This window comes from Engystomops pustulosus, chromosome 2 (genome assembly GCF_040894005.1).
Source record: "Engystomops pustulosus chromosome 2, aEngPut4.maternal, whole genome shotgun sequence".
Classification (NCBI taxonomy): Eukaryota; Metazoa; Chordata; class Amphibia; order Anura; family Leptodactylidae; genus Engystomops; species Engystomops pustulosus.
In genome coordinates, this window is record NC_092412.1 from 13,777,119 (window position 1) to 13,803,766 (window position 26,648).

The 26,648-nt window shown below is 47.0% G+C and overlaps 4 protein-coding genes across 5 annotated transcripts in view; 2 read left to right on the forward strand and 2 right to left on the reverse strand.

Moving 5' to 3' along the window:
• Positions 1-25,428, forward strand: part of LOC140119766 (uncharacterized) — a 32,110-nt gene extending 6,682 nt beyond the window's left edge. Inside the window, 6 exon segments of the mRNA XM_072139118.1 lie at positions 15,540-15,749; positions 15,862-16,020; positions 16,105-16,228; positions 16,541-16,650; positions 17,172-17,229; positions 22,741-25,428. Of these exon segments, the coding sequence (XP_071995219.1) occupies positions 15,540-15,749; positions 15,862-16,020; positions 16,105-16,228; positions 16,541-16,650; positions 17,172-17,229; positions 22,741-24,977 (2,898 nt within the window). The 3' untranslated portion in view covers positions 24,978-25,428.
• Positions 1-26,648, reverse strand: part of LOC140119963 (uncharacterized) — a 1,020,783-nt gene that overhangs the window by 469,090 nt on the left and 525,045 nt on the right. The window lies entirely within an intron of this gene.
• LOC140119783 (uncharacterized) overlaps positions 1-26,648 on the reverse strand; it is a 157,870-nt gene that overhangs the window by 109,295 nt on the left and 21,927 nt on the right.
• LOC140119794 (uncharacterized) overlaps positions 1-26,648 on the forward strand; it is a 76,135-nt gene that overhangs the window by 17,157 nt on the left and 32,330 nt on the right. The gene's annotated exons all lie outside the window — the stretch shown is intronic.

Genomic DNA, 26,648 nt, shown 5'->3' on the forward strand with positions numbered 1-26,648 from the left:
TTTTTCATTCAAAATTCATGATAAAACTAAAGTCCCAGAGATATAAACCATTGTTGAAGTAGCAAATATAAAAAAATTTCCGCTGTTAGATGTTTCTTGCCAACCAAACTGATATTGTGCATACGACGAACCATATATATCGCTAAAACAAACAAACCAGGACTGTGACGTGTCGTGAACCCCGATGTTTAACCCATAAGGCACGTGCCTGTGCTGTCTATAGGGCTTTGACAGCTTTCTCCCAGACAATCATCTCCCCCATCCACAGTTGGCCGCTGTCTCCATTACAGCCCTAGGCTGCCTGCAAGATCCTGACAGGGGTAAGATCTAGCAGTGCGGCTGTTAGTTTATGCAGTTTACGTATTTCAGGGACTCTGTAAATTCACCACAGCAACTAAAATCCAACCCAACAAAATCTGTGCTTCAAACAGCAATCCTTCTTTTCGCTGCCCTGCAAGACGCTCAGACATATGTCTTGTACCTGGGGTGACCCACTTACTGTCCTATATGTGTACGAATACTGCTCTATGGGATGTCAGGATTTGGGATCAGTGGATCTTCTGGACCACTGCGGGAGGTTGTACTAGCTGACACCTGGGACCGGAATCTAAGTGGCACCTGGTCTTCACCAGAGCCCGCCGAAAAGCGGGATTGTCTTGCTGAGGCAGGGTACCACCAGGTCATTCCACAGGTGCGGCTAGCCTGTGGTGGCGGTCAAGGTACCTTAACGGAAGAGGTTAGGTCGGGTCCAGCAAAGGGTCAGGGGAGGCGGCAGAGATGCAAGGTCAAGTCCAATCCGGGGTTAGCAACGGGAGGTCCAGGCAGATGGTAACGGGAACACAGCAACATGGCAACACAGGACTCAGGAGCAGGAAGACACTAGAACACAGGAATACTCAAGAATGTAGCAAGGAAGCTTTCTCAATGACGTAAGCACAAAGATCCGGCAAGGCAGGAAGGGAGGTTCCGGATTATAAAGTGGAGGCGTTCAGCCAGCGCACCAATCAGCTGTGCATTGGCCCCTTAAATTTCTGACAGCCGTCGCACGCGCCCTAGGAGGAGGGGATGCGTGCACACGGCAGTCTGCTGAAGAACAGGAAACGGGACAAGTGAGTTCGAAGAAGCGACAGGCACAGGGAGGGACATGGGTGCGCCCGCGATCCGAGACAGGGTTCGTGGGAGCACCTGTGGCAGTACTCCCCCACTTCGGCCTCCCCCTCTTTCTGAGCCTGAAAAATCGCTGAAGCAGGCTCTTGTCCAGAATGTTATCCTCTGGCTCCTACTGTCTCTCCTCAGGACCAAATCCTTTCCAGTCTACAAGAAAGAGCTGTCTACCTCTCACCGTCTTCATATCCAGGATCTCCTTCACCTCGAAGACCAGATCAGTAGAATCCACCTGTAGCGCCGGAGGAGGAACTTGCTGGGCGAAGCGGTTGAAGATGACTGGTTTGAGGAGGGAAACGAGATGTGTATGCGCATGCTAGGAGGCAGCCGCAATTTGTAGGCCACTGGGTTGATGCGACTGAGGACTTCAAATGGACCCAAGAACCGCGGTCCCAATTTGTAGCCAGTGATCTTCAGCCGGATGTACTTGGAGGATAACCAGACCCTGTCACCAGGAGCTATGACAGGAAATGTCTGCATGACGCTTGGTCTGAGCAGAAGCTTGGAGCAGTCAGGTATGGACTTGTTCCCAGATTAGCTTTTAGATACTGTACCAAGTCCTCCACAGCAGGAACATCTGAAGACATGGGTAACGGAAGAGGAGGCCATGGATGCAGTCCATAAATTATAAAGAAGGTAGCAGAACCGGCAGAAGTGGAGTCCAGGCAATTGAAGGAGAACTCCGCCCATGTTAGAAGAGAAGCCCAGTCGTCACCCTTTCGACTTAGCCATTAGACTGAGAGTGATAGGCAGAAGAAAAGTCCAATTTCACCTGCAGTTGGCTGCACAGAAATCTCCAGAAGATGGATACGAATTGAACACCTGGATCTGAAACAATGTGCCGGGGAAGGCCATGAAGCTGGAAGATGTGCTGGAAGAAGAGCCTGGCAAGACGAGGAAGAGAAGGCAAATGGGACATCTTAGAAAAGCGGTCAGTTACCAGCCAGATAACGGTATTGCCAGATGATCGCGGCAGATCTGTAATAAAGTCCATAGCCACATGAGACCACAGGCAGGTAGGCAAGGCAAACGGCAACAGAAGACCAGCAGGTTTTTGTCATGAGGGCTTATTGCGAGCACAAGTGGCACAGGAACCCACAAAATCCCGAATGTCCTTGACCAAGTCAGGCCACCAATAGTAAAGGGAAATGAGGGCCACAGAGCGCTGCACCCCAGGGTGCCCAGCCACATGAGAAGAATGTCCCCAGGTCAGGATCCTCTTTTTGAAGACCAGGTCGCACATAAGTCTTGCCGGGAGGTGATTGCCGGAGGTCCACCGGCGCTGCAAGCACAAGCCTCTCTGGAGGAACGATATGTCTCGGAGCAAAGTCCTCCCCTATAACATCGGAAGCACGGGACAAGGAGTCAGCCTTGACGTTTTTCTTGGCAGGACGAAAATGGATCTGAAAGTCAAAGAGAGAAAAGAAGAGAGACCTCCGGGCTTGACGCGGATTCAATCGCTGAGCTATCTGTAGATACTGGAGGTTCTTGCGGCCCGTGTAAATGCTGAAATCTGGCTCCCTCTAGCAGATGGCGCCATTCCTCCCAAGGCAAGCTTGATAGCCAGTAGCTCACAATCTCAAATAGAATAATTCCTTTCTGCGTAGGAGAAGGTTTTGGAGAAGAAGCCGCAGGTGAGAGTTCGGCCCTTAGGCCCCTTCTGGGTAAGGACCACCCCAGCTCCCACAGAGGAGGCATCGACTTCCACAAGGAACGGCTTTTCGGTATCAGGTCGGGTAAGAACTGATGCAGAAGAAAAAGCAGTCTTTAATCCCGTGAAGGCCTACCCTGCCGCTGGAGAGCAGACACGAGAATTGGCAACTTTCCTTATTAGTGCCACCATCGGAGCTACCAGAGACGAGAAATGTGGGATAAATTGTCTATAATAATTTGCAAAGCCCAGAAATCTTTGAATAGCACGCAGTCCCACTGGGTGTGGCCACTGAAGATCCACAGATAACTTGGCCGGATCCATCTGCAAGCCTTTATCGGAAATTATGTAGCCGAGGAATGGAAGGCTCTTCTGATGAAACTGGCATTTCTCCAGTTTGGCGAAGAGATGGTTAGCTCTGAGGTGGCGGAGCACTTGCCACATGTGGGACTGGTGGGACTCGAGATCAGCAGAATACACAAGGATGTCATCCAGGTAAACCACAACACAAATGTACAATAAGTCCCTGAAGATGTCATTAACAAATTCCTGGAAAAAGGCTGGGGCATTACAAAGTCGAAAGGGCATAACTAGATATTCAAAATGCCCATCACGGGTGTTAAAGGAAGTCTTCCACTCGTCACACTTCCTGATGCAGATGAGATTGTAGGCGCTACGAAGATCCAATTTGAAAAAGACTCTTGCACCCCGTAGACGGTCAAACAACTCCGTGATCAACGGCAAAGGATAGGGATTCTTAACGGTGACCTTGTTAAGACCGCAATAGTCTATACAGGGGCGGAGAAAGCCATCCTTCTTGGTGACAAAAAAAGAAACCTGTACCAGCTGGAGAGATGGATTTGTGTATCAAGTCTTTTTGCAGATTCTCCTTGATACTCTCAGACATGGTGGCAGTCTCAGGTACCGAGAGCGAGTACACCCGACCCCGTGGAGGAGAAGAGACGGGCAGCAGGTCAATGGGGCAATCGTAGGGACGATGTGGAGGAAGAGTCTCAGCCTGTTTCTTGGAGAACACATCTGCAAAGTCCAGGTATGGAGCGGGAAGCCCCTCCAGAGACTTGGAAGACAAGGTAGAAATCCTGACAGGTAGCGGATGAGGGATCTCCATACAGTGTGAGGAACAACACGGGCACCAACGGAGAATCTCCCCAGAAGACCAGTCCAGCACAGGGGCATGATGCTGCAACTAGGGGAGACCCAACAGGAGGGTGGAAGTACTTTGGGGTAGCACAAAAAAAGAAAGTCTCTCTTTATGTAAAGCACCAACTTGAAAGAGCAGGGGTTCTGTGTGAAACCAGATGGGAACGGAGAGAATCTGTCTACTGACAGAGGAAATGGACAATAGTTTTTCGAGACAAACCACGGGGAAGTGATGCTGGGAGACTAGGGAAGCATCCACAAAGTTGGCTGTAGAGCCCAAATCCAGGAAAGCAGAAATCTGGATCTGGGTGCCGGTGCCAACACTGAAGAACACAGGAATAGTCAGGCGTGGAGAAGCTTTGCTCAGGGACGCTTCTCTCAAGAACCCTAAGTGCTGGTCTTGTCCTGTCCATCCCCAACATCCAGGAAAGTCCCGATGAAGTGGTCTGGGCTGGCACAATACAGGCAGAGGTTCTCCTGACGTCATCTGGAACACTCTTGTAGGGAGAGACGGATTCTGTCCACCTGCATAGGTTCCTCAGCAGATAATACAGGTGGAGGCTGGAGCGGCTTTTGGAAGGCAGGTGCTAGGCGAGGAAAACGTCTTACATGGGCTTGAGGGTGCTCGGAGCGTAGTTCCTCGGCGGGCTCCTTAAACCGAACGTCAATCTGAGTGGCCAGTGTGATAAGACCACTCAGAGTAGCCGCAGGTCACAAGCCGCCAGAGCGTCTTTGACCTGCACAGAGTCCTTTCTTAACCCCTTAACGCTCTGCGCCGTATCTCTACGGCGCAGAGGTATAAGGGATGTATGAAGAGGGCTCACGGGCTGAGTCCTCTTCATACAAAGGTGGGGGTTTTTGCATAATGCATAAAACCCCCACCGCTAATAACCGCGGTCGGTGCTAGCACCGATCGCGGCTATTAACCCCCCCGTTGCCGCCGGCATTTAAAAGACGGCGGCGCGCGGGCGCCGCCATCTTTTTTTCGATCGCCACGCCCCCGAACGTCATCGGGGGGCGGGGATCGGTTGCCATGGTAGCCTCGGGTCTTCTTTTGACACGAGGCTATCTGGCAGCTGCAGATTCGTTACAATGAGCCAGGGGCTCATTGTAATGTATGACCTGCAAAAATGCCATATATTGCAATACAGAAGTATTGCAGTATATGGTAGGAGCTATCTGACCATCTAGGGTTAATGTACCCTAGATGGTCTAAAAGATAGTGAAAAAAAAAAGTTTAAAAAATAAAAAAATTAATAAAATATTAAAAATTCAAATCACCCCCCTTTCCCTAGAACTGATATAAAACATAATAAACAGTAAAAATCACAAACATATTAGGTATCGCCGCATCCCAAAATGCCCGATCTATCAAAATATAAAAACGGTTACGGCCGGCGGTGACCTCCAAGGTGGGAAATGGCGCCCAAATGTCCGAAATGCGACTTTTACACCTTTTTACATAACATAAAAAATGATCAAAATGTCGCACAGACCTCAAAATGGTAGCAATGAAAACGTCGCTTCATTTCGCAAAAAATGACCCCTCACACATTTTTTTTTTTTGTACACATTCGTTTAATTTTTGAAAATGTATTAAAACACAATAAAACCTGTATAAATTTGGTATCACCGCGATCGCACCGAACCAAAGAATAAAGTAGGCGTGTTATTTGGAGCGAAGAGTGAAAGTCGTAAAAACTGAGCCCACAAGAACGTGACAATTTTTCCACATTTGGAATTTTTTTTCAGCTTCGAAGTACACGGCATGTTAAAATAAATAACATTACGGGAAAGGCAAATTTGTTACGCACAAAATAAGCCCTCACACAGGTCTGTACACGGAAAAATGAAAAAGTTATGGATTTTTGAAGTTGGAGAGCGAGAAATGAGCCGAAAAACCCTCCGTCCTTAAGGGGTTAAAGGTGGCATTGAGAGCTACATCATTCCAGGCAAGTTCAGAGGCCAGGGTGTGCAACTGAACTGTATACTCTACCACAAGCAAGTTGCCTTGGTGCAGGTTCAACAATGCAGTCTCGGCAGAGGAGGCCCATGCAGATTATTCAAACACGGACCGGAACTCCGCCAGAAATGCTGTGAGAGTAGCCGTGACCAGGTCGTCTCTGTCACAAAGAGGGGTATCCCAGGCCAGGGCTTTCCCGGAGAGGAGACTGATGAAAAATGCCACCTTGGATCTCTCCAAGACAAATCGTGAAGGCATGAGTTCTATGTGCAGGGAGCACTGGGTTATAAAGCCCCTACACAGCTTGGGATCTCCATCATACTTGCTGGGCATAGACAGCCATAGCCTAGGTTCAGCGGCAGGAAGACAGACCGGGGTGGCAGAAGTCTCGGGAGCAGTCTCAGGAGCCTGTTGCTGATGCTGGGTGGCTAGCAGCTGTTGCAGCATGGCGGTGACCTCGGCGGGAAACCTGGCCAGATCTTACTGTAAGAATTCCGGATCCGTGGATCCTCTGGACCACCGTGGGAAGTGGTACTAGCTGACTCCTGGGACCGGAATCTAAGTGGCACCTGGTCTTCAAAGCGGGATGGTCTTGCTGCATCAGGGTACCACCAGGTTGTTCTACAGGTGCGACTAGCTCACGGTGGGAGCCAAGGTTGAGGTATCTTAATGGAAGACAGACTCGTGGTCGGTTCCAGGCACAGGGTCAGGGCAGACGGCAGAGATGCATGGTCAAGTCCAATCCAGTGTCAGCAACAGGATGTCCAGGCAGATGGGAACGGGAACACAGGAACACGGCAACACAGGAATCAAATCACGGCAACACAGGACTCAGGAATGTCGCAAGGAAGCTTTCTCAATGGCGTAAGCACAAAGATCTGGCAAGGCAGGAAGGGAGGTGCTGGAGATAAGGTGGAGGCGCCAGTGCACCCTAGGAGGTGGGGAAGCGCACGCAGGGCAGTCCGCTGGAGAAATGGAGCCGGGACAGGTGAGTCCCGGGAAGTGGCAGCTGCGGAGCCACACGGTGGGACTCGGGTGCGGCCACGATCTGAGACATGGATTGTGGTAGCACCCGTGACAATGGGCACATAGAAAAAGAAAGCTGTGGTATTTGACTTACAGATCACAGATTCAGCTCCTTTCTAAGATGCCATGCACATTCTGTAAAACTTCCCTGCAAGCCTTCCCTTAGCTCAATGTCCCTTGTAAGGTTCACTGTAGGCCCATCCACATGTGGGGTATCACTGTAGCTCACAGGAACTGCAAAATAAATTATCAGTTTTATTTTCCTCAATTCATAAATTCCAAATAAAAACCATGTCATTAGTGAGTGAAGATTTTTATATTTTGAGGAGTCCAATTTTAAAAATGGTTTTTGGTGTTTCTAGTAAATTAGACTTTCAAAACTCCAATGAAAATAAATTGCTTTCTAAAATAATTTATCCTGAAATCTCTCTGTAAATGTCACGGGTCGCAGGCTCAAAAGCGCGGCGACCGCATCTCTTACCTGTCCCTGTACTCTGGGCGCGTGCACACATTACTCTCTCCTAGGGCGCGCAAGAACCGACTTCAGGAGATTTAAAGGGCCAGTTAAGTGGCGCTGGCCATTTCCCAGAATCCATATAAACCAGCCTCTCCCTGCCGGATATTTGTGCCTTGAACCCTAGAGAAAGCTTTATTCCTATGCCCTGCGCTGTTATTGTGATTTCCCTTTGTGACCCCGGTTCCGTTCCTTACTACGCTCCTCTGCTACCTGCCTTGACCTGTTGCTACATCCCCGACTCTGATCCCGTGCTGCCCATTCTGATCTCCTGCCTGCCCCCGACTACGATTCAGCTCAATTTCTGTGTATCTCGCCTTGCCTGCCACTGTGGACATAGTCGCACCTGTGGAACGACCTGGTGGTACCACGCCGCAACAAGTCCAACCCACTTTGCGGCGGGCTCTAGTGAAAACTGGGTGCAACTTAGCTTAATTTCCCAAGTGTCGGCTTATGTCATCATCCGCGGTGGTCCAGTGGGTCCAATACCCCTGGAGCCTGACATTGAGGCCTAAATTATGTGACACACATAATTTAAGCAAGTGACTTTGACTCGCATGGTATCCCCTGAGGAAGCCCGCTTGGCGGGCGATACGCGTGGGGCATCTGTGACCTCCCTTCCTCCCAGTTCCGACTCCCAGTGGTAATGTAGATATACCTGTTCATATATGTCAGTCTGTCTGTCTGTACCTGCACCTTGCACTTTGATATTGTACTAGGAGCCGAGGTACTATCTCTATAGTTACATCTTTGACCTGTACTGTTTATTTCTATCAGAATTACTGGGTTTAGGGGGATCTTGTGTCTGTATTCTTCCCTATTTGGGATTTTTTAATTGGTTTTAACATGTATCTGTATATTCAATAAAGATTTATAATTTTCACATCACATCCGCTTTTTTCTTTTTCTGAATTGTTATAAATATGTGCAGCATCAGCTTCCCCCTTTCCCAGATTTAGCTGCGGAGGGTGCATGTACTTCTGCAAAGCGTAACAAGAACCCCAGTGGGTCCTGGTACAAACTTAGAATTGTGGGCCCCCATATACCTAAACTCTCACTGCTGGCCCCATCTCACATGAAATACTTCAGAATACACATATATCATATATACACTACACAGACATATGCACACATACACTACATATACATAACACGCATATATAAACACAGTACCATATATACTCTACACACTTTATATACGCTACACCTACAAATACACACTGTATATAAGAAACACTCAAATATGGATGCACATGAATATATACCCATACCAATACCCACAAACCTGTAGAATACTAACAATATTGCAGTATTGCTCCACATACATAAATATATTTTTATATAATGTGTATATATATATATATATATATATATATATATATATATATATATATATATATATATATATAATTTGTTTGTTTCCATACATTAATATGTGGCAAAGCAGTGCCCCTCTTAATTTGCATGTAACCCTGCACCCTATCATTAAAGTAGCAGAACAGCAGCCTCTCAGCAATCCATATGTGCTCAGCAGTGTCCCAGTAAGTAATATGTAGCATAGCAGCCTGTCTTACTAGTTAATTAAGTTCATTTAGCTAATAAATACCCCTCCCTATAATAAACCGTCCAGGAGCCACCGCCCCCTTAAAACATACTGTCCAGGAGTCCAATCCCCCTTATAATATACTGTCCAGGGCCCCCCCCCCCCCCATATAATACGGTATACTGTTCAGGATTTCTACCCCCCCCCCCCCTCAATAATATACTGTCCAGGAGCTCCCTCCACCCCATTGCTTTATTGTGCAGGAGTTCTTCACCCCATAATATAATATCTATAAACGTTCCCCTCCCCAGTGACATACTGCCCATGAGCCTCTCCCTCTATAATATACTGTCCAGGAGCATCCGCCTTCCCCAATGATATCAAGGATATACTGTCCAGAAGACCCCCGCATAATATACTATGCAGGAGCTCCCCCCTCCCCAATGCTATACTGTTCAGGATCCCCTTTGGAAGGTCCTCATCTGCTTCAACTCCCAGGTTTTCCTTTCTCTGTTGTCCTTAAAGTCACCTTTCAGTATTAGGACCTTTAAATGCTCCCCACTGTGGCCTGGTCCAGAGCAGTGTTTCCCCACAGGTGTGTCCATCCCCTCGCTTATGGCGTGTCTGTGAGAATTCATCCTGCTCTGAAGTTTTTGTTGAGTCTCCCCAATGTATATATTATTTGTGCGACACCTCATGCACAGTATCATGTACACAACATTGGAGGATCTACAGGAGAACGTGCCCGGGATGTTATACTCCTGTTGTGTTGGGGGTGTGGACTGTGCTTGAAGATCTTTACATAGGAGGGTTGCGAAAAATGGATATGGAAAAACTAAAAACTGTCTGGTCATTAAGCAGTTAAAAAGGAAGCATCAAGAACATACAAAATCCTTTCACTTCTGGTAAAAAAAAAAAATCCTGAGAAAATCATCTTTTTGTCATTTTTTGGGGATGATTAATCAAAAAGAGGAAAAAATAAGATTTCTAAGATTATCAAGAGGGCGCGGAGCACAATCACTTTACCCCATTGGTCACTGTGAGTGATAGACGCCTGCGCAAATATATATCATTTGGGAAACAAATCACAGCTTATGTCCCCAATCGCAGCCGAACAACAAGTCCAGTCAGCGATTGTTACCACCAGATGAACTGACAAGATTTCCTGTAATCAGTGTATAGAGGGCACAGCTCTGCCTCTCCCTACTGATCCTGTCACCTCCGCTCTTACACGGACTCAATCACTGCCTCATCTTTTCCATCATTCCCTTGTCACAAGCCTCTCCCTCAGCTAAACCCGTGCCCTACACTGTACTGAAGAGACACAACCACATAGAAACAGTCATGTCTGCAGCCGGGAATCTTCTGGAAGAGATAGACCCCACATCATGTCATTAGGTCCTAGTCCCACCCTCTTCTGCACTGATCACATGACATGTGACATCTTCACAGGTCCTTCATCCACCACTTCTACTCTATACACCCTCAACTGCTTCCTGTCCTCCTGGAGTGCCCCGCCCCCTCAGTGACATCACACTCCCGAGGTCACATGACTAGTGGATAGTGAGCAGGAGCCCCGCCCCTCAGTGACATCACTCTCCCAGGGTCACATGACTAGTGGATAGTGAGCAGGAGGACGTGTGTGAGGAGAGAAGAGGTAAGTGATCAGAGGAGGGACTACAACCAGCATGCTCCAGGAGCACATACACTATATGGAGGGACTACACCTCCCAGCATGCTCCAGGAGCACACACACTATATGGGGGGACTACAACTCCCAGCATGCTCCAGGAGGACACACACTATATGGAGGGACTACACCTCCCAGCATGCTCCAGGAGCACACACTATATGGAGGGACTACACCTCCCAGCATGCTCCAGGAGGACACACACTATATGGAGGGACTACTACTCCCAGCATGTTCCAGGAGCACATACACATTATATGGAGGGACTACAACTCCCAGCATGCTCCAGGAGCACACACTATATGGAGGGACTACACCTCCCAGCATGCTCCAGGAGGACACACACTATATGGAGGGACTACAACTCCCAGCATGTTCCAGGAGCACATACACATTATATGGAGGGACTACAACTCCCAGCATGCTCCAGGAGCACACACTATATGGAGGGACTACAACTCCCAGCGTGCTCCAGGAGCACACACACTATATGGAGGGACTACAACTCCAAGCATTCTCCAGGAGTCCACACACTATATGGAGGGACTACAACTCCCAGCATTCTCCAGGAGTCCACACACTATATGAAGGGACTACAACTCCCAGCATGCTCCAGGGCCGCACACACTATATGGAGGGACTACAACTCCCAGCACGCTCCAGGAGCGCACACACTATATGGAGGGACTACAACTCCCAGCACGCTCCAGGAGCGCACACACTATATGGAGGGACTACAGCTCCCAGCATGCTCCAGGGCCGCACACACTATATGGAGGGACTACACCTCCCAGCATGCTCCTGGAGCACACACTCTATATGGAGGGACTACAACTCCCAGCGTGCTCCAGGAGCACACACACTATATGGAGGGACTACAACTCCAAGCATTCTCCAGGAGTCCACACACTATATGGAGGGACTACAACTCCCAGCATTCTCCAGGAGCCCACACACTATATGGAGGGACTACAACTCCCAGCATGCTCCAGGGCCGCACACACTATATGGAGGGACTACAACTCCCAGCACGCTCCAGGAGCGCACACACTATATGGAGGGACTACAACTCCCAGCACGCTCCAGGAGCGCACACACTATATGGAGGGACTACAGCTCCCAGCATGCTCCAGGGCCGCACACACTATATGGAGGGACTACACCTCCCAGCATGCTCCTGGAGCACACACTCTATATGGAGGGACTACAACTCCCAGCATGCTCCAGGAGCTCACACATTGTAGTGATGGGCGGTCCAGCTCTTCCGGCTCCTAGTAAATGATTCAGATTCTCGGTCCGGTCAGTAAATCCTTCTCCCACATGGATCTGCATCATCATTGCTCGGCCCCATTGATACTTACCTGGAGGTGAGTTGCTGAGCTCCTGACTGTGTTCTATTGATAATATGTGTGTATTAGGAGGAGGATCATGTGACCTCATACACAGGGAGACACGGACTCTCCTGCTGCACTTAGGGGCTGATCCATGATAAACCAATCTTACAGATGTCACCAAGATGATCCCTACAATCCCCATAACTCCATGGGACGTGTGACTGAGCGAGTGTGAGCTGCATCATACACCGGGATCATCCAGGAAAATACAGGGGGAAATCCTGGTCCTCAGAACCACAGGACAAGATAGAAGCGCGCACACACGGAGCAGCTAGACAGCCGCGCGGAGCAGCTAGACAGCCGCGCGGAGCAGCTACACAACCACATGGTAGAGATGGGCGAATTTGTTGAAATTCGATTTGACCCGATTCGCAAAATTTTTCTAAAAAATTTGATTCGAATCATGTGGAATCACGTTAAAAAAAAACCTGTTATTTCCTGGCTGCAGAGAGCCTGTAGGGTGTTGTAGAACGCTGTGCCATGCTTAAATATGCATAGGGAGCGTGGTTTGGTCTTCAAACAATGCTGTGTTTTAGTATGACATGCACATGACAGCCGCGGCTCTTAGAATCGCTTCCCCAAATAAGCGAAGCAGGAACGCAGCCTGACAAGGTAATGTCTGTGCCAGCTCGAAAGGACTGAGCTGAGGGCCAAGATCCCACTATAACATCACAGAGTGCACTCTTTTTACACTGACATCAGATGATTCCATAGATTATGACAGAACCTGTTCTGTTATACGCGGATACATGTAGAAACCACCCAGAGTGCAGAGGGTGTCGGCAGTAATTTTTCATTGACGTCACTGATCTTTTTGCCCTTCTTTTCATCCGTCCGCTTTCAATCGGTCAATAATCCATCATCATTATTGCTAAAGCCAAAAACAAACAGGAGTGGATCCAAAACAGAGATGACCAGTAAATGGGATACTTGCATGTCCTCTGTGTTCTGTATCCACTCCTGCTCTTGGCTACCAATCCTGAGGCTTTTCATTCCTTCTGACAGATGAAATAAAGTGGAAAACCAAACATAGTGGCAACGTCATAGAGTGATGGAGGGTGAAAACAGCATTATGGAAATCACAGGGTGTTCCAGGGAGACAGCGGTCAGTTGGCAGCAGCATGAGTAGGCCGCAGAGTGGCACAATGACAAACTATGGAGGTTGGAGCAACATTGTAGGTCACAGTGTGGCACAATGATAGAGTTTGGAATGAATTTGAAGTTTGGAACTTATAATTTGAAGATTACAGACGCCACATGCATCATTCATTAAAATTTCCCTGAAAATATTATATCGCTACAGGCAGCACTTGCAGTGTGGAGTGAGACGAGATTACAAATGGCTGCCTGTTTTTATAGGGCTGTGACATCACATAAGCCTGCCGGTCGCTGATTGGCTTACATGTCTGCACATGTGATCGAGGGTGTTCCTTTCTCCTTCCTAGAGTTCTCTGCCCCATGTAACACGTTGTACTTGGGCCCCTTTAGCTAAAAAAGGGGATGAACTTCGTTCCCACGAATCACTGTAAACTTCAGATTTGCACATTACAGAATTAAAATATAACTTTTAATATTTACTAATAAAATATGTTGTGCAACGAACTTAAAGTGCAATATCGACCAAACAGTCACCAGAACCAGATAACAAGTACCATACGTCCTAGACCCATAAGTAATTCTCACTTCTCCTCCATGTGCACTATTGTCTCGCAGCAGCGAAGTATCACTTATTGCAGCAATAAACCTCTCGCTCTGCAATAGTGAAAATACCAGATCTGGTACAGGTGACTGGAGGATCTTTTACTATTTTCCCAAAATGTTTATGAAATGTTGATGATATATGCACTGTTTACCTAAGAAGAGCTGTTCTCAAGACAACAGAATGTTTTCACCATCACAGTTACAAAATGTACTGAGAAGTGTACAAAAAAAAAATCATGGTCGCGTATGTACTTCCTCAGGAAGATCAAATCCTTCAACATTTGCAGCAAGATCTTGAGGATGTTGTACAAGACAGCCATTGCTAGCGTCGTTATTTATGCCATCGTCTGCTGGTGGGGGCGGCAGCATAAATGGAAGGGACAAAACTAAACTTGCTAAAATTCCAAAAAAGGGCCCAAAGCTCAAACAGGGAGTCACTGAGTCTGTTTGATATCGTATGGAAAGATAGACACTTATGTTAGTTTGATGCAGTCGCTATAAACAAATCACTTGTTGTCGTCACCCAACCAAGCTTGCGGCCGTACAAGCGTCCCCCATAGATGGCAATGGCCGCACGGAGTGATTATGGTGCCGCACATGGGGAAGAGAAAGGACATATCCTATCTATCCTCATGTGCACGGCTCATACGGCATGCGTTTCTATGGAGAGGGGAGGTGTCCCCCCTCCTGCTTTCCATCGCGCCTGACGTATGCCCGGATCATACGTTAATGTGAATCCAGCCTTAGGGACGATCCACAGAGATGTCTCAAAGTGCTACCTCTGGAACCTGTGGCACTGGAATACAGGGTGGTAGAGTCTATGGCAAGCATAAACTTTTTTGCTTTGTATAGTGATAAATGGTCCATTGTTACAAGGTGAATAAAAACCTTAATCATCTTTTTACCTAATCCTAAATTCTGCTTCTTCTTCTTTTCTGCTCTTAGTCTATGGATTCTCGGAACGGGGTTGTCAGCTGCAGGCACCCAGCACATGTAGTTTCATAATTTGATTTATGCCCTGAGATTGCAGTCTTCCTCTTTGTTGTCAAGAATGTAATCTGGTGATACAGAAAGCTAATTTGTTGGACTGGATGACATTTTGTAGTATAAACATGTATTAAATTGCTCAGAATTAGATTTCTATCACACGTATTATGGTATATCATCTATCAGGATATTCTGTGACGTAAAATTTGATTTTGTCACACAGAAGATTGATTTAGTTATTTAGTTAATCAATTCATATGTCATGTAAGATTTTCCTGCAAATTCTATTTTCCCTTTTTGTTTTAACAATGTTATTTTCCATCAAAGATGGAGAAGGACAGAGAGCAGATGGCGGCCAGGATCCTGGAGCTCACCCTGGAGATGATCTCCTTGATAACCGGAGAGGTGAGAGTCTCCCAGGACACGGCTCTTATCTCTAGGAATAACAGCGGGAAATGACTGGAGAAGTGAAGGATTCTTAGGATCTATGTAGTGATCAGTGTCTCCCCATACACAGGATTACACAGTAGTGAAGAAGTCGTCTGGTGAGTGTGTCACCCCCCGTGTGTCAGGAGGATGGACCCAGAGCCCCATCACCGAGCCTCCACCTCATTCACTGATACATGAGCAGAAGATCCTAGAACTTACCTCCAGGATCACTGAGCTGCTGAGCGGAGAGGTGAGCGCTGCCGGGAATGCTGGGACATTGTACAATAACACAATGGAGGTGTCTGGGTGATGACTGTGTCATTGTGGGTGTCAGGTTCCTATAAGGTGTCAGGACGTCACTGTCTATTTCTCCATGGAGGAGTGGGAGTATATAGAAGGACACAAGGACCAGTACAAGGACATCATGATGGTGAAGGGTCATCCAGGACTGGGGATGGACAGAGAGCAGATGGCAGCCAGGATCCTGGAGCTCGCCCTGGAGATGATCTCCTTGATAACCGGAGAGGTGAGAGTCTCCCAGGATACGGCTCTTATCTCTAGGAATAACAGCGGGAAATGACTGGAGAAGTGAAGGATTCTTAGGATCTATGTAGTGATCAGTGTCTCCCCATACACAGGATTACACAGTAGTGAAGAAGTCGTCTGGTGAGTGTGTCACCCCCCGTGTGTCAGGAGGATGGACCCAGAGCCCCATCACCGAGCCTCCACCTCATTCACTGATACATGAGCAGATCCTAGAACTTACCTCCAGGATCACTGAGCTGCTGAGCGGAGAGGTGAGCGCTGCCGGGAATGCTGGGACAATGTGCAATAACACAAGGGAGGTGTCTGGGTGATGACTGTGTCATTGTGTGTGTCAGGTTCCTATAAGGTGTCAGGACATCACTATGTATTTCTCCATGGAGGAGTGGGAGTATATAGAAGGACACAAGGATCAGTACAAGGACATCATGATGCAGGACCACCAACCTCTCACATCACCAGGTAAGAGGAGACCTTCTTGATTAAATAGTCCATGTATGAGCGCCACTGAACTTCACTACTTTACCTTTATTATGCATTCTTCCAGTTTTCTTGCTGAGAAGGCACGTATTACACCATATCTCCACTAGTTTCCTGTTTTTTTTTCTAGTCCAAACACCATTATGGATGGGGTAAGTGGGAGACCATAGCTAAAATCCCCATCAGGTCAAACCCAGTCAACACAGGTCCAATGTGGCGGAGACCCCTTCAGGATGTACTATGAGGAAAGGGACAAAATAAATTTCCTACAGTCACTGTTTATATTTCCTATAGATGGTTCCCATGAAAGAAATCCACCATGGAGATGTCCCAGTCATCAAAATTCCAACGATTGTTCTGAAGATCCAGAGCAGACTATCCTACTCCATCATCTGCATCATCAGGTAGATGAAGCTAAGGAGGAGGAGAGCTGCAAGCTACAGGCAGATAAGTTCTTTATCCAGGACAGTGGGAGAGAGGTATTTAGTAGAGCTGAATTGCAATGGATGTGATAGCAGAAGGTAGAATGTCATGTGCAATAGGCATCTGATGGATCTTATCTCTGATCTGTGTTATCTCTCTTTCCAAGTGTCAGATACTAGTACAAAAGAAGGTACAGAAGGTAAATGAAAGTGTAAATAAACTTGTATTCTGATAATCTAAGCACACAGCATCTCATAGCACAGAGGGATCATGAAGTGTCTACTTACATAATCCATGCCACACTGAGTGATAGGATAGTATTGCTAAAACAGCAATAATTGTACACTAAGGGGATTGAAATCTGAGAATTTTTTTCATGGGCAAACCCCTTTACGTCACTTAGTTCCTGGTTTCTAAATGTTATAAACCTTCACTTGGTTATAAGATAATCTCTGGATACATTTCCTTGTTTTCTCATGTCCCTCATGTTGGATCTTTACAGGAAAGTTGTGGTGGAAGGAGGAGCGGAGAGGAAATCCCCTCATCAGTGACAGAGGAGGGTAAGAGCCTTTCATGTATCTTTCCTTATACTTTGCAGGGAGAGGTCACATCCAGGGGAGGAGATGGAGATGACACAAACTGGTTTGTAAAAAGTATTTATACCCTTTAAACCTTTTGTTAATTTTTAAATGGTACATCCACAAAAAAGCAAATTATCAAGTATTTGTGAAGTGCAAAAAAAAGAAAATCAAGTATAATAACACTGCCAGCCTGTCAGGACTCGCGGTCAGTGAACCCCCTGGACCACCGCGGACGATGACACAAGCTGACACCTGGGACCAGAGTCTAAGTGGCACCCTGTTTTCACCAGAGCCCGCCGCAAAGCAGGATGGTATTGCTGCAGCGTGGTGCCACCAGGTCATTCCACAGGTGCAACTTGCCAGTGGCGTCAGCCAAGGTCGAGGGACAGGAACAGCAGGCAATCTCGTGGTCGGGGATAATAGGCACTTGGTCAGGACAGGCGGCAATGACACACAAACTGGTACAGAGAAGAAGGTCAGGGCTGGCAGAGAAGGAGCAAGGTCAGGGTCAGGTTCAAGGTCACAACAGAAGGTCAAGATAAGAGGAGAAGGAATCGTAACAGGAAGCTTTCTCTCAGGCATATAGCTCAAATATTTGGCGGGGGTTGATTGGAGCAGCCGGTTGAATAGAAAACCCAGAAGTGGCCAGTGCCAGTGAGAGGTGCGCTGGCCTTTTAAATCTTCCAGAGCCGGCGCGGGCACGCCCTAGGGAACGGGGATGCGCGCTGACCGGCCAGGGACGCAGAGAGGTAAGTGAGGACTGGGGAGTGTGCTGCCACAGAGATCCGAGACGTGGATCGCAGCGACATCCGTGACATTACCTCCTTTTCCCCTTCGGCCTCCCCCTCTTCTTGGTCCGAAGAGATTTTTGGAGGAGACTACGGTCCAGAATATTCTCTTCTGGCTCACACGATCTCTCCTCAGGCCCGAACCCCTTCCAGTCAACAAGGAAGAACCGTTTACCTCTCACAGTCTTCATGTCCAATACCTCCTTGACCTCGTAGATGTTTGTGGAATCAGCACCTAGAGCAGGAGGAGGAGATTGCTGAGAGAAGCGATTCAAGATGACAGGCTTCGGGAAGGAGACATGGAAGGAGTTCGGGATGCGCATAGTAGGAGGAAAGCGGAGCTTGTACACCACCAAATTTATGCATCTGATTATCTCAAAGGGACCTAGGAAGCATGAACCAAGCTTGTAGCTAGGTATCTTCAGTCGGACATATTTGGAAGATAACCACACCTTGTCACCCGGAGAGAAGACAGGAGGAGTCTTATTCTTATCAGCCTGGGTCTTGGTACGATCAGTGGCCCGGAGGAGAGACTGACGGGTTTGCTCCCAAATAGATTTGAGGTCTTGGAACGGGTAGAGGTAGAGGAGGGTGAGGAATACGTCCATAAACCACAAAGAAAGTAGCTTCCCGGCAGAACCAGTGTCCAGTGTGTTATAGGAGAACTCAGCCCATGGTAGCAGATAAGACCAATCATCTTGATGGACAGAGATGAAGTGGCAGAGGTAACAGCCCAGAGTCTGATTTGACTGTGGGTGATAAGATGAGTAGAAAAGTCCAGATGTAGTTGCTGCTGGTGATACAAGGAATGCCAGAACTTGGACACAAACTGGACCCCTCGGTCGGGGACAATGTGTTGAGGAAGTCCATGCAGCCAGAAGATATGCTGGAAGAACAAACAAAATAGGACATCTTGGAAAACCGGTCAGTCACCACCCAGATGATGGTATTGCCAGAGGACGGAGGAAGATCAGTGACAAAGTCCATAGCCACGTGAGACCAGGGCGACTGGTTACATCGGGAGATCAGGGCCACAGAACTTGCACCCCTGGGTGCCCAGCCAGACACGAAGAATATCCCCAAGACAGAATTCTCTTCCGGAGTACAGGTCGAACATAAGTCTTGCTGGGAGGAAGCTGGCGGAGATTCACCTGAGAGGCAACAACCAGCTGTTCAGGAGAGATAATATGCCATTCTCCAATGACATCAAAGGCACGGGATAGGGCATCCACCTTGATATTCTTCTCCGCAGGACAAAAATGGATCAACTGGTTGAAGCGTGAAAAGAAAAGTGACCAACGGGCTTGCCTAGGATTAAGGCGCTGGGCTGTCTGGGGATATAGGAGGTTCTTATGGTCTGTATAGACAAAAAAACGGATGGTGAGCTCCTTCCAGTAGATATCCCCATTCTTCCAGAGCAAGTTTGATGGCTAACAGTTCTCGATCTCCAATAGAGTAATTCCTCTGCAGACGAAGAGTCTTAGAGAAGAAACCACAAGTGAGAGTACGGCCTTTGAACCTTTCTGGGTGAGCACAACTGCAGCACTTATGGAGGATACGTCAACCTCAAGATGTAAGGGCTTCTCAGTGTCAGGCCTGGAGTGAACTGCAGCCGAGGCAAAGGCAGACTTCAACATTGAGAAGGCTTCTTCAGCCGCCGAGGGCTAAAGACTGGGATTGGCACCCTTTTTGGTGAGCGCCACGAAGGGAGACACCAGATTGGAAAAATGCGGAATAAACTGCTGATAATAGTTTGCAAAACCCAGAAACCTCTGAATGGCACGTAGACCTTCTGGGCGTGGTCACTGTAGAACTGCAGACAATTTAGCAGGATCCATCTGGAGACCTCTATCAGAGATTATATAGCCTAGGAAAGGAAGGCTCCGTTGATGACATTTCTCGAGCTTGGCGTAGAGACGATAAGCCCGGAGGCGGCCAAGAACTTGCCGTACATGGGAATGGTTGGTCTTGAAGTCTGGAGAGAATACCAAGATGTCGTCAAGGTAGACCACGACACATGTATACAGCAGATCTTGTAAGATGTCATTCACGAAATTCCTGGAAGACAGCAGGAGCATTACATAGTCCAAATGGCATCACAAGGTACTTGAAATTTCGATCACGAAAACGCTGTCTTCCTTGCGGATCCGGATGAGATTGTAGGCCCCACGAAGATCCAACTTGAAGAACACCTTGGAACCACGCAGACGGTCAAAGAGCTCCATGATCAACGGCAGGGGGTAGCGGTTCTTAACCGTGACCTTGTTAAGCCCGTGATAGTCTATGCAAGGACGGAGGGAGCCGTCCTTCTTGGTCACGAAAAAGAAGCCTGCGCCGGCAGGAGAGTAGGATTTGCTTATAGCAGTAGTCTCTGGAACTGAAAGAGGATAAACACAACCTCTGGGAGGAGAGGCACCTGGTAGGAGATACACAGGACAATCATAGGGGCGGTGTGGGGGCAAAGTCTGCTTGGAAAAAAACATTGGCAAAGTCCTGGTAACACGTAGGTAGGCCCTCCCAAGGGCTTGGAAATCACGGAAGAAGCCAGGAAAGGGAGAAGAGCCACCATGCAGCAGGACTGACATTCTGGTCCCCTACAAAGGATTTCCCCTGTCTTCCAGTTAAGGACCGGAGTATGCAGTTGCAGCCACGGGAGACCCAGCAGGAGAGATGAGGTGGAGTGTGGCAACACATAAAAGAACAGTCTTTCCTTTCCTACTTGCAAAGAGGCTCAGTGCGTTACTGGATCGGAAAGGATTTGTCCGCTGACTGAGGAGATGACAAGAGGTTTCTCGAGGAACAACTGGAATATGATGCTGGGAGACCAGAGCGGAACAGGAATCCAAGAAAGCTGAAACCTGAATTAAAGTGCAGGAGCAGAAACAGAGGAGTACAGGAATAGTCAGCCGTGAAGGAGCTTGGTTTACACCTAGGGACGCTTAACCCAAGAACCGTAGATGCTGGCGTTTCCTGGACAACGGACCGGACAAGCCCCAATGAAGTGCTTCAAACTGGCACAGTACAGGCAAAGATTCTCCTTCTCGTCTGGAGCGTTCCTGGGAGAAGAGTCTGGCACTGTCCACTTGTAATGGCTCCTACGCAGACGGTACGCCTGGAGCGGCCTTTGGAAAGCAGGAGCCAAGCGAGGTAGACGTCAAGGACGGACTTGGGGTTGCTTGTGACGTAACTCATTGGCATGCTCCATGAACCACACATCAATCTGAGTGGCAAGTGTAATGAGACCACTCAGGGTAGATGGCAGGTCACGAGCGGCCAATGCGTCCAAGAGAGTTCAGAGGCCAGGGTGCGGAAGTGAACTGCATACTCTCCAACAGATGAGTCCCATTGGCGCAGATTCAGTGCCACAGTCTGAGCTAAGGAGGCTTTTGCAGGTTTTTCAAACAGCGCCAGGAAAGCTGTGTGTGTAGCCATGACCGGATCACCTCTGTCCCAATGAATACCACCTTGGATCACTCAGTGACAAACTGAAACGACATGAGTTCCTTGTGCCAGGAGCACTGGGTCACAAAGCCCCTGCACAGCTTGGGGTCCCCATCATACTTGTCAGGTATTGGTTGGGCGGCAGGAAGACAAGCCGGTGTAGCAGGAGAAGTCACAGGAGTAGTCGCAGGATGCTGAATGGCAAGCAACTCTTGCACCATGGCGGTGACTTGTCCTAGCTGTTCTCCTTGCAAGGCAATCTGCTGGGACTGCTGGACCAAAACAGTGGCAGTTTCTAAATCGGCACCTTGGCAGGGTCCATGGCCAGTTCTTACTGTCAGGGCTCGGGGTCAGTGAACTCCATTGACCACCGCGGACAAGGACACAAACAGACACCTGGGAATGGAGTCTAAGTGGTACCCGGTCTTCACCAGAGCCCATTGCAAAGCACGATGGTCTTGCTGAGGCGTGGTGCCACCAGGTCGTTCCACAGGTGCGACTTGCCCACGGTGGCAGCCAAGTTCAAGGTACAGGAACAACAGGCAATCTCGTTGTTCGGGGTTAGGCACTTAGTCGGGACAGGTGGCGATGATGCAGAAACTGGTGCAGAACAGAAGGTCAGGGCTGGTGGCGAAGGAGCAAGGTCAGGGTGAAGTCCAAGGTCACAACAGGAGGTCAGGATATGAGGAAGAGGAATCGCAAAGTGAAGCTTTCTCTGCGTATATAGCTCAAAGATCCGGCGGAGGTTGATGGGAGAAACCTGCTTAAATAGAAAACCCGTAAGTGGCCAACACCAATCAGGGATGTGCTGGCCCTTTAAATCTTCGAGAGCCGATGCGCTCACGCCGACCGGCCGGGACAGAAGCAGGAACGTAGAGAGGTAAGTGAGGGCTGGGGAGGGCGCCGCCATGGAGAGGGGCACGGGTGTGCCTGTGATCCAGGATCGTAGGGACACCCTTGACAAAAAAAACCCTTTCAGCTTAGTGTGTTCTTGGTGCCTATGTTTCTGATACATTGTCTGAAAATGAAAAGGTTCTAACATCAAAAAGTAGGACCCAGATCTTGTCACCTTAGCCTGGCTATTTGGATAATTAGTTTTATATTTTGGTAGATCCGGCATTTAGGACATAGACAAAGTGACAGTGATGCTAGTGCATACACACAAGGTTATGATGGCGTTCGTGCATTACTCGCCAGATACGATTCAGGATATCATCTGAGAAAGAAACCTGCAACATTGATTTCGAAACATGTTTTTCAGGAGATGAAAGTACAAGAAGTTCCCATGGACGTCCCCCATCATCTCCTTGTGGGGAAGTAGAAGATAATCCATCACATTTTTTCACAGAGGAGGAAAATTATGGAGATAAGAGGAAGTTTTCATGTTCGGAGTTTGAGAAGCTTTTCAATCAAGAATCAAATCTTATTCATCTTCATAGTCACCCAGAGGACAAGTATTTTTTGCAATCAAGACATGAAAAAAATTATACCCAGAAATCAAGTCTAGATCAATATGTGAAAATGAACACAACTAAAAAAACATTTTCATGTGCAGAATGTGGGAAATGCTTCAGCAGTAAAGTTCTGCTTTATAGACATCAGAAAACGCACACAGGAGAGAAGCCATTTTCATGTTCTGAATGTGGGAAATGTTTTAGTGATAAATGGTATCTTGTTGACCATCAGAGAACTCACACAGGGGAGAAGCCATTTTTATGTACTGAATGTGGAAAATGTTTTAGCAGTAAAGTACTGCTTTACAGACACGAGAAAACTCACACAGGAGAGAAGCCATTTCCATGTTCTGTATGTGGGAAATGTTTTAACCAGAAGCCATATCTTGTTGAGCATGAGAAAATTCACACAGGGGAGAAACCGTTTTCATGTGGAGAATGTGGAAAATGCTTTAGTCATAAATGGCGGCTCGTTTACCATCAGAGAACTCACACAGGGGAGAAGCCATTTTCATGTACTGAATGCGGTAAATGTTTTAGCAGTAAAGTTCTGCTTTATAGACATCAGAAAACACACACAAGAGAGAAGCCATTTTCATGTTCTGAATGTGGGAAATGTTTCAGTCATAAATGGCATCTTGCTGACCATCAGAGAATCCACACAGGGGAGAAGCCATTTTTATGTACTGAATGTGGAAAATGTTTTAGCAGTAAAGGGCAGCTTTGTAGACATCAGAAAACTCACACAGGAGAGAAGCCATTTTCGTGTTCTGTATGTGGGAAATGTTTTAACCAGAAGCCATATCTTATTGAGCATGAGAAAATTCACACAGGGGAAAAACCATTCTCATGTGAAGAATGCGGGAAATGTTTTAATCAGAAATGGCGGCTTGTTTACCATCAGAGAACTCACACAGGAGAGAAGCCATTTTCATGTTCTGAATGCGGGAAATGTTTTAGCAGTAAAGTACTGCTTTATAGACATCAGAAAACTCACACAAGAGAGAAGCCATTTTCATGTTCTGAATGTGGGAAATGTTTTAGTCATAAATGGCATCTTGTTGGCCATCAGAAAACTCACACAGGGGAGAAGCCATTTTCATGTACTGATTGTGGAAAATGTTTTAGCAGTAAAGTTCTGCTTAATAGACATCAGAAAATTCACACAGGAAAAAGGCCCTTTTCATGTTCTGAATGTGGAAAATGTTTTAGTCATAAATTCCATCTTGTTTACCATCAGAGAACTCACACAGGGGAGAAGCCATTTTCATGTACTGAATGTGGGAAATGTTTTAGCAGTAAAGTACTGCTTTATAGACATCAGAAAATTCACACAGAGAAAAAGTCATTTTCATGTTCTGAATGTGGGAAATGTTTTAACCAGAAGCCATATCTTGTTGAGCATGAGAAAATTCACACAGGGGAGAAACCATTTTCATGTGGAGATTGTGGGAAATGTTTTAGTCAAAAATGGCAACTTGTCAACCATGAGAAAACTCACACAGGGGAGAAGTCATTTTCATGTCCTGAATGTGGGAAATGTTTAAGCAGTAAACGTCATCTTTTAAGACATCAGAGAACTCACACAGGGGAGAAGCCATTTCCATGTTCTGAATGTGGGAAATGTTTTAGCAGTAAAAGTCAGCTTTTTAGACATCAGAAAATTCACACAGGAGAGAAGCCATTTTCATGTTCTGAATGTGGGAAGTGTTTTCATCTTAAGTCACATCTTGTTAAGCATGAGAAAATTCACACAGGGGAGAAGCCATTTTCATGTGGAGAATGTGGTAAGTGTTTTAGTCAGAAATGGCATCTTGTTAACCATCAGAGAACTCACACAGGGGAGAAGCCATTTTCATGTGGAGAATGTGGTAAGTGTTTTAGTCAGAAATGGAATCTTGTTAACCATCAGAGAACTCACACAGGGGAGAAACCATTTTCTTGTTCTGAATGTGGGAAATGTTTTTTCACCAAAGATAAACTTTTCAGACACCTGAAAACTCACACAGGGAAAAAGACAGTTTCAAATCCAAAAATGGTTTAGTCAATGATATTTTTATTTTTAGAAATGATATTCTGTAAACCATCAGAAAACTCACACTGGGGAGAAGCCGTTTTCAACTACTTCATGGGGCTCATTTACTTAGCCGGCCAATGGAGTTCACAGAAAGCGCATTGTCCGATGATAATGCACTGTGCCGTAATTTACTAAGATCGTGCGCCCGATATCCTGCATGTGTCACTTCCCGGCTCAGGTCCGACAGAGTTCACCATCTTTTTAGTGGTGCATGTAAGTGCATTAGCTTGCGACACAATTTGAATGTTAAATTCCGAATGTCAGTCCGAATCTGTCGAATCGCGTGCGACACAATCCGATGACAAATGGTTTCTTATGTGATTTAAACTCTAACATGTTCTGTATCTCTTGTCATTTTCTGATTCTCATTCCTCTGTATCTTAGTGACGCTGCGCCTGTGTCCAACAATAAATTTAACAATCAGTGTAAAAGGTTTGTCCCCCAACATGATTTCTGTGTCACTTAAAATATAAGGTAAAAAAAAAAGAGGCTCCAACATGTCCACCTAAAGAAATCAGGATTCGGGTCACAAAATGACACCAGACAAATTAAAGATAAAAAATATACATTTTACCAGGCAGCCACAGGGTTTTTTAGAGATGCTATCCTGGTGTACACTGTACATAACCTTTATAACCCAGTATCAGCATGGGTTTATGAGGTATTGGTCCTGTCGGACTAATCTGATTGGCTTCTATGAGGAAGTGAATTCCAGATTGGATCTGGAGGACGCTGTGGATGTTGTGTATCTGGACTTTTCAAAGGCATTTGACACCGTGCCGCATAAAAGGTTGGTACATAAAATGAGACTGCTGGGACTAGGGGAAAATCTGTGTATTTGGGTAAGTAATTGGCTTAGTGATAGAAAACAGAGGGTCGTTATTAATGGCACATTCTCAGATTGGGTTGCTGTTACCAGTGGAGGCCACAGGGGTCAGTATTGGGGCCACTTCTTTTCAATATTTTTATTAATGACCTTGTAGTGGGTTTACACAGTCAAGTTTCAATATTTGCAGATGATACTAAGCTGTGTAAAGTAAATTATACTGAGGTCAATAGTTTAGCATTACAGAAGGATTTGTGGAAGCTTGAGGAGTGGGCAGAGCAATGGTTGATGAGGTTTAATGTAGATAAATGTAAAGTTATGCACTTCAGCCATGGAAACAAAAAGTATAATTATGTTCTAAACAGTCAATTACTTGGTAAAACGGAAGCTGGAAAGACTTGGGGGTATAAGTGGAAGGTAAAATTAATTTTGGTGATCAGAGCAGCTGTTGCTAAAGCAAATAAAATTATTAGATGCATCAAGCGAGGAATAGATTCTCATGATAAGGACATAGTTTTGCCCTTATACAAATCCCTGGTCAGACCACATATTGGAATATTGGTGCACATTTAATTACCTGGTCCGCGGAGTTCACCGAAAGTGCATTGTCCGACGATAGGAAGGAGATATGGAAGAAGTTCGGGATGCGCATGGTGGGAGGGAGACAAAGTTTGTAGGCCACGGGGTTGATGCGCTTTAGTGCCTCGGATGGGTCAAAAAACGGGGACGAGTTTGTAGCCGGGGATCTTCAGACAGACATACCTGGAGGACAGCCAGACCTTATCCCCAGGAGAGAAGACTGGAGGAGCCCT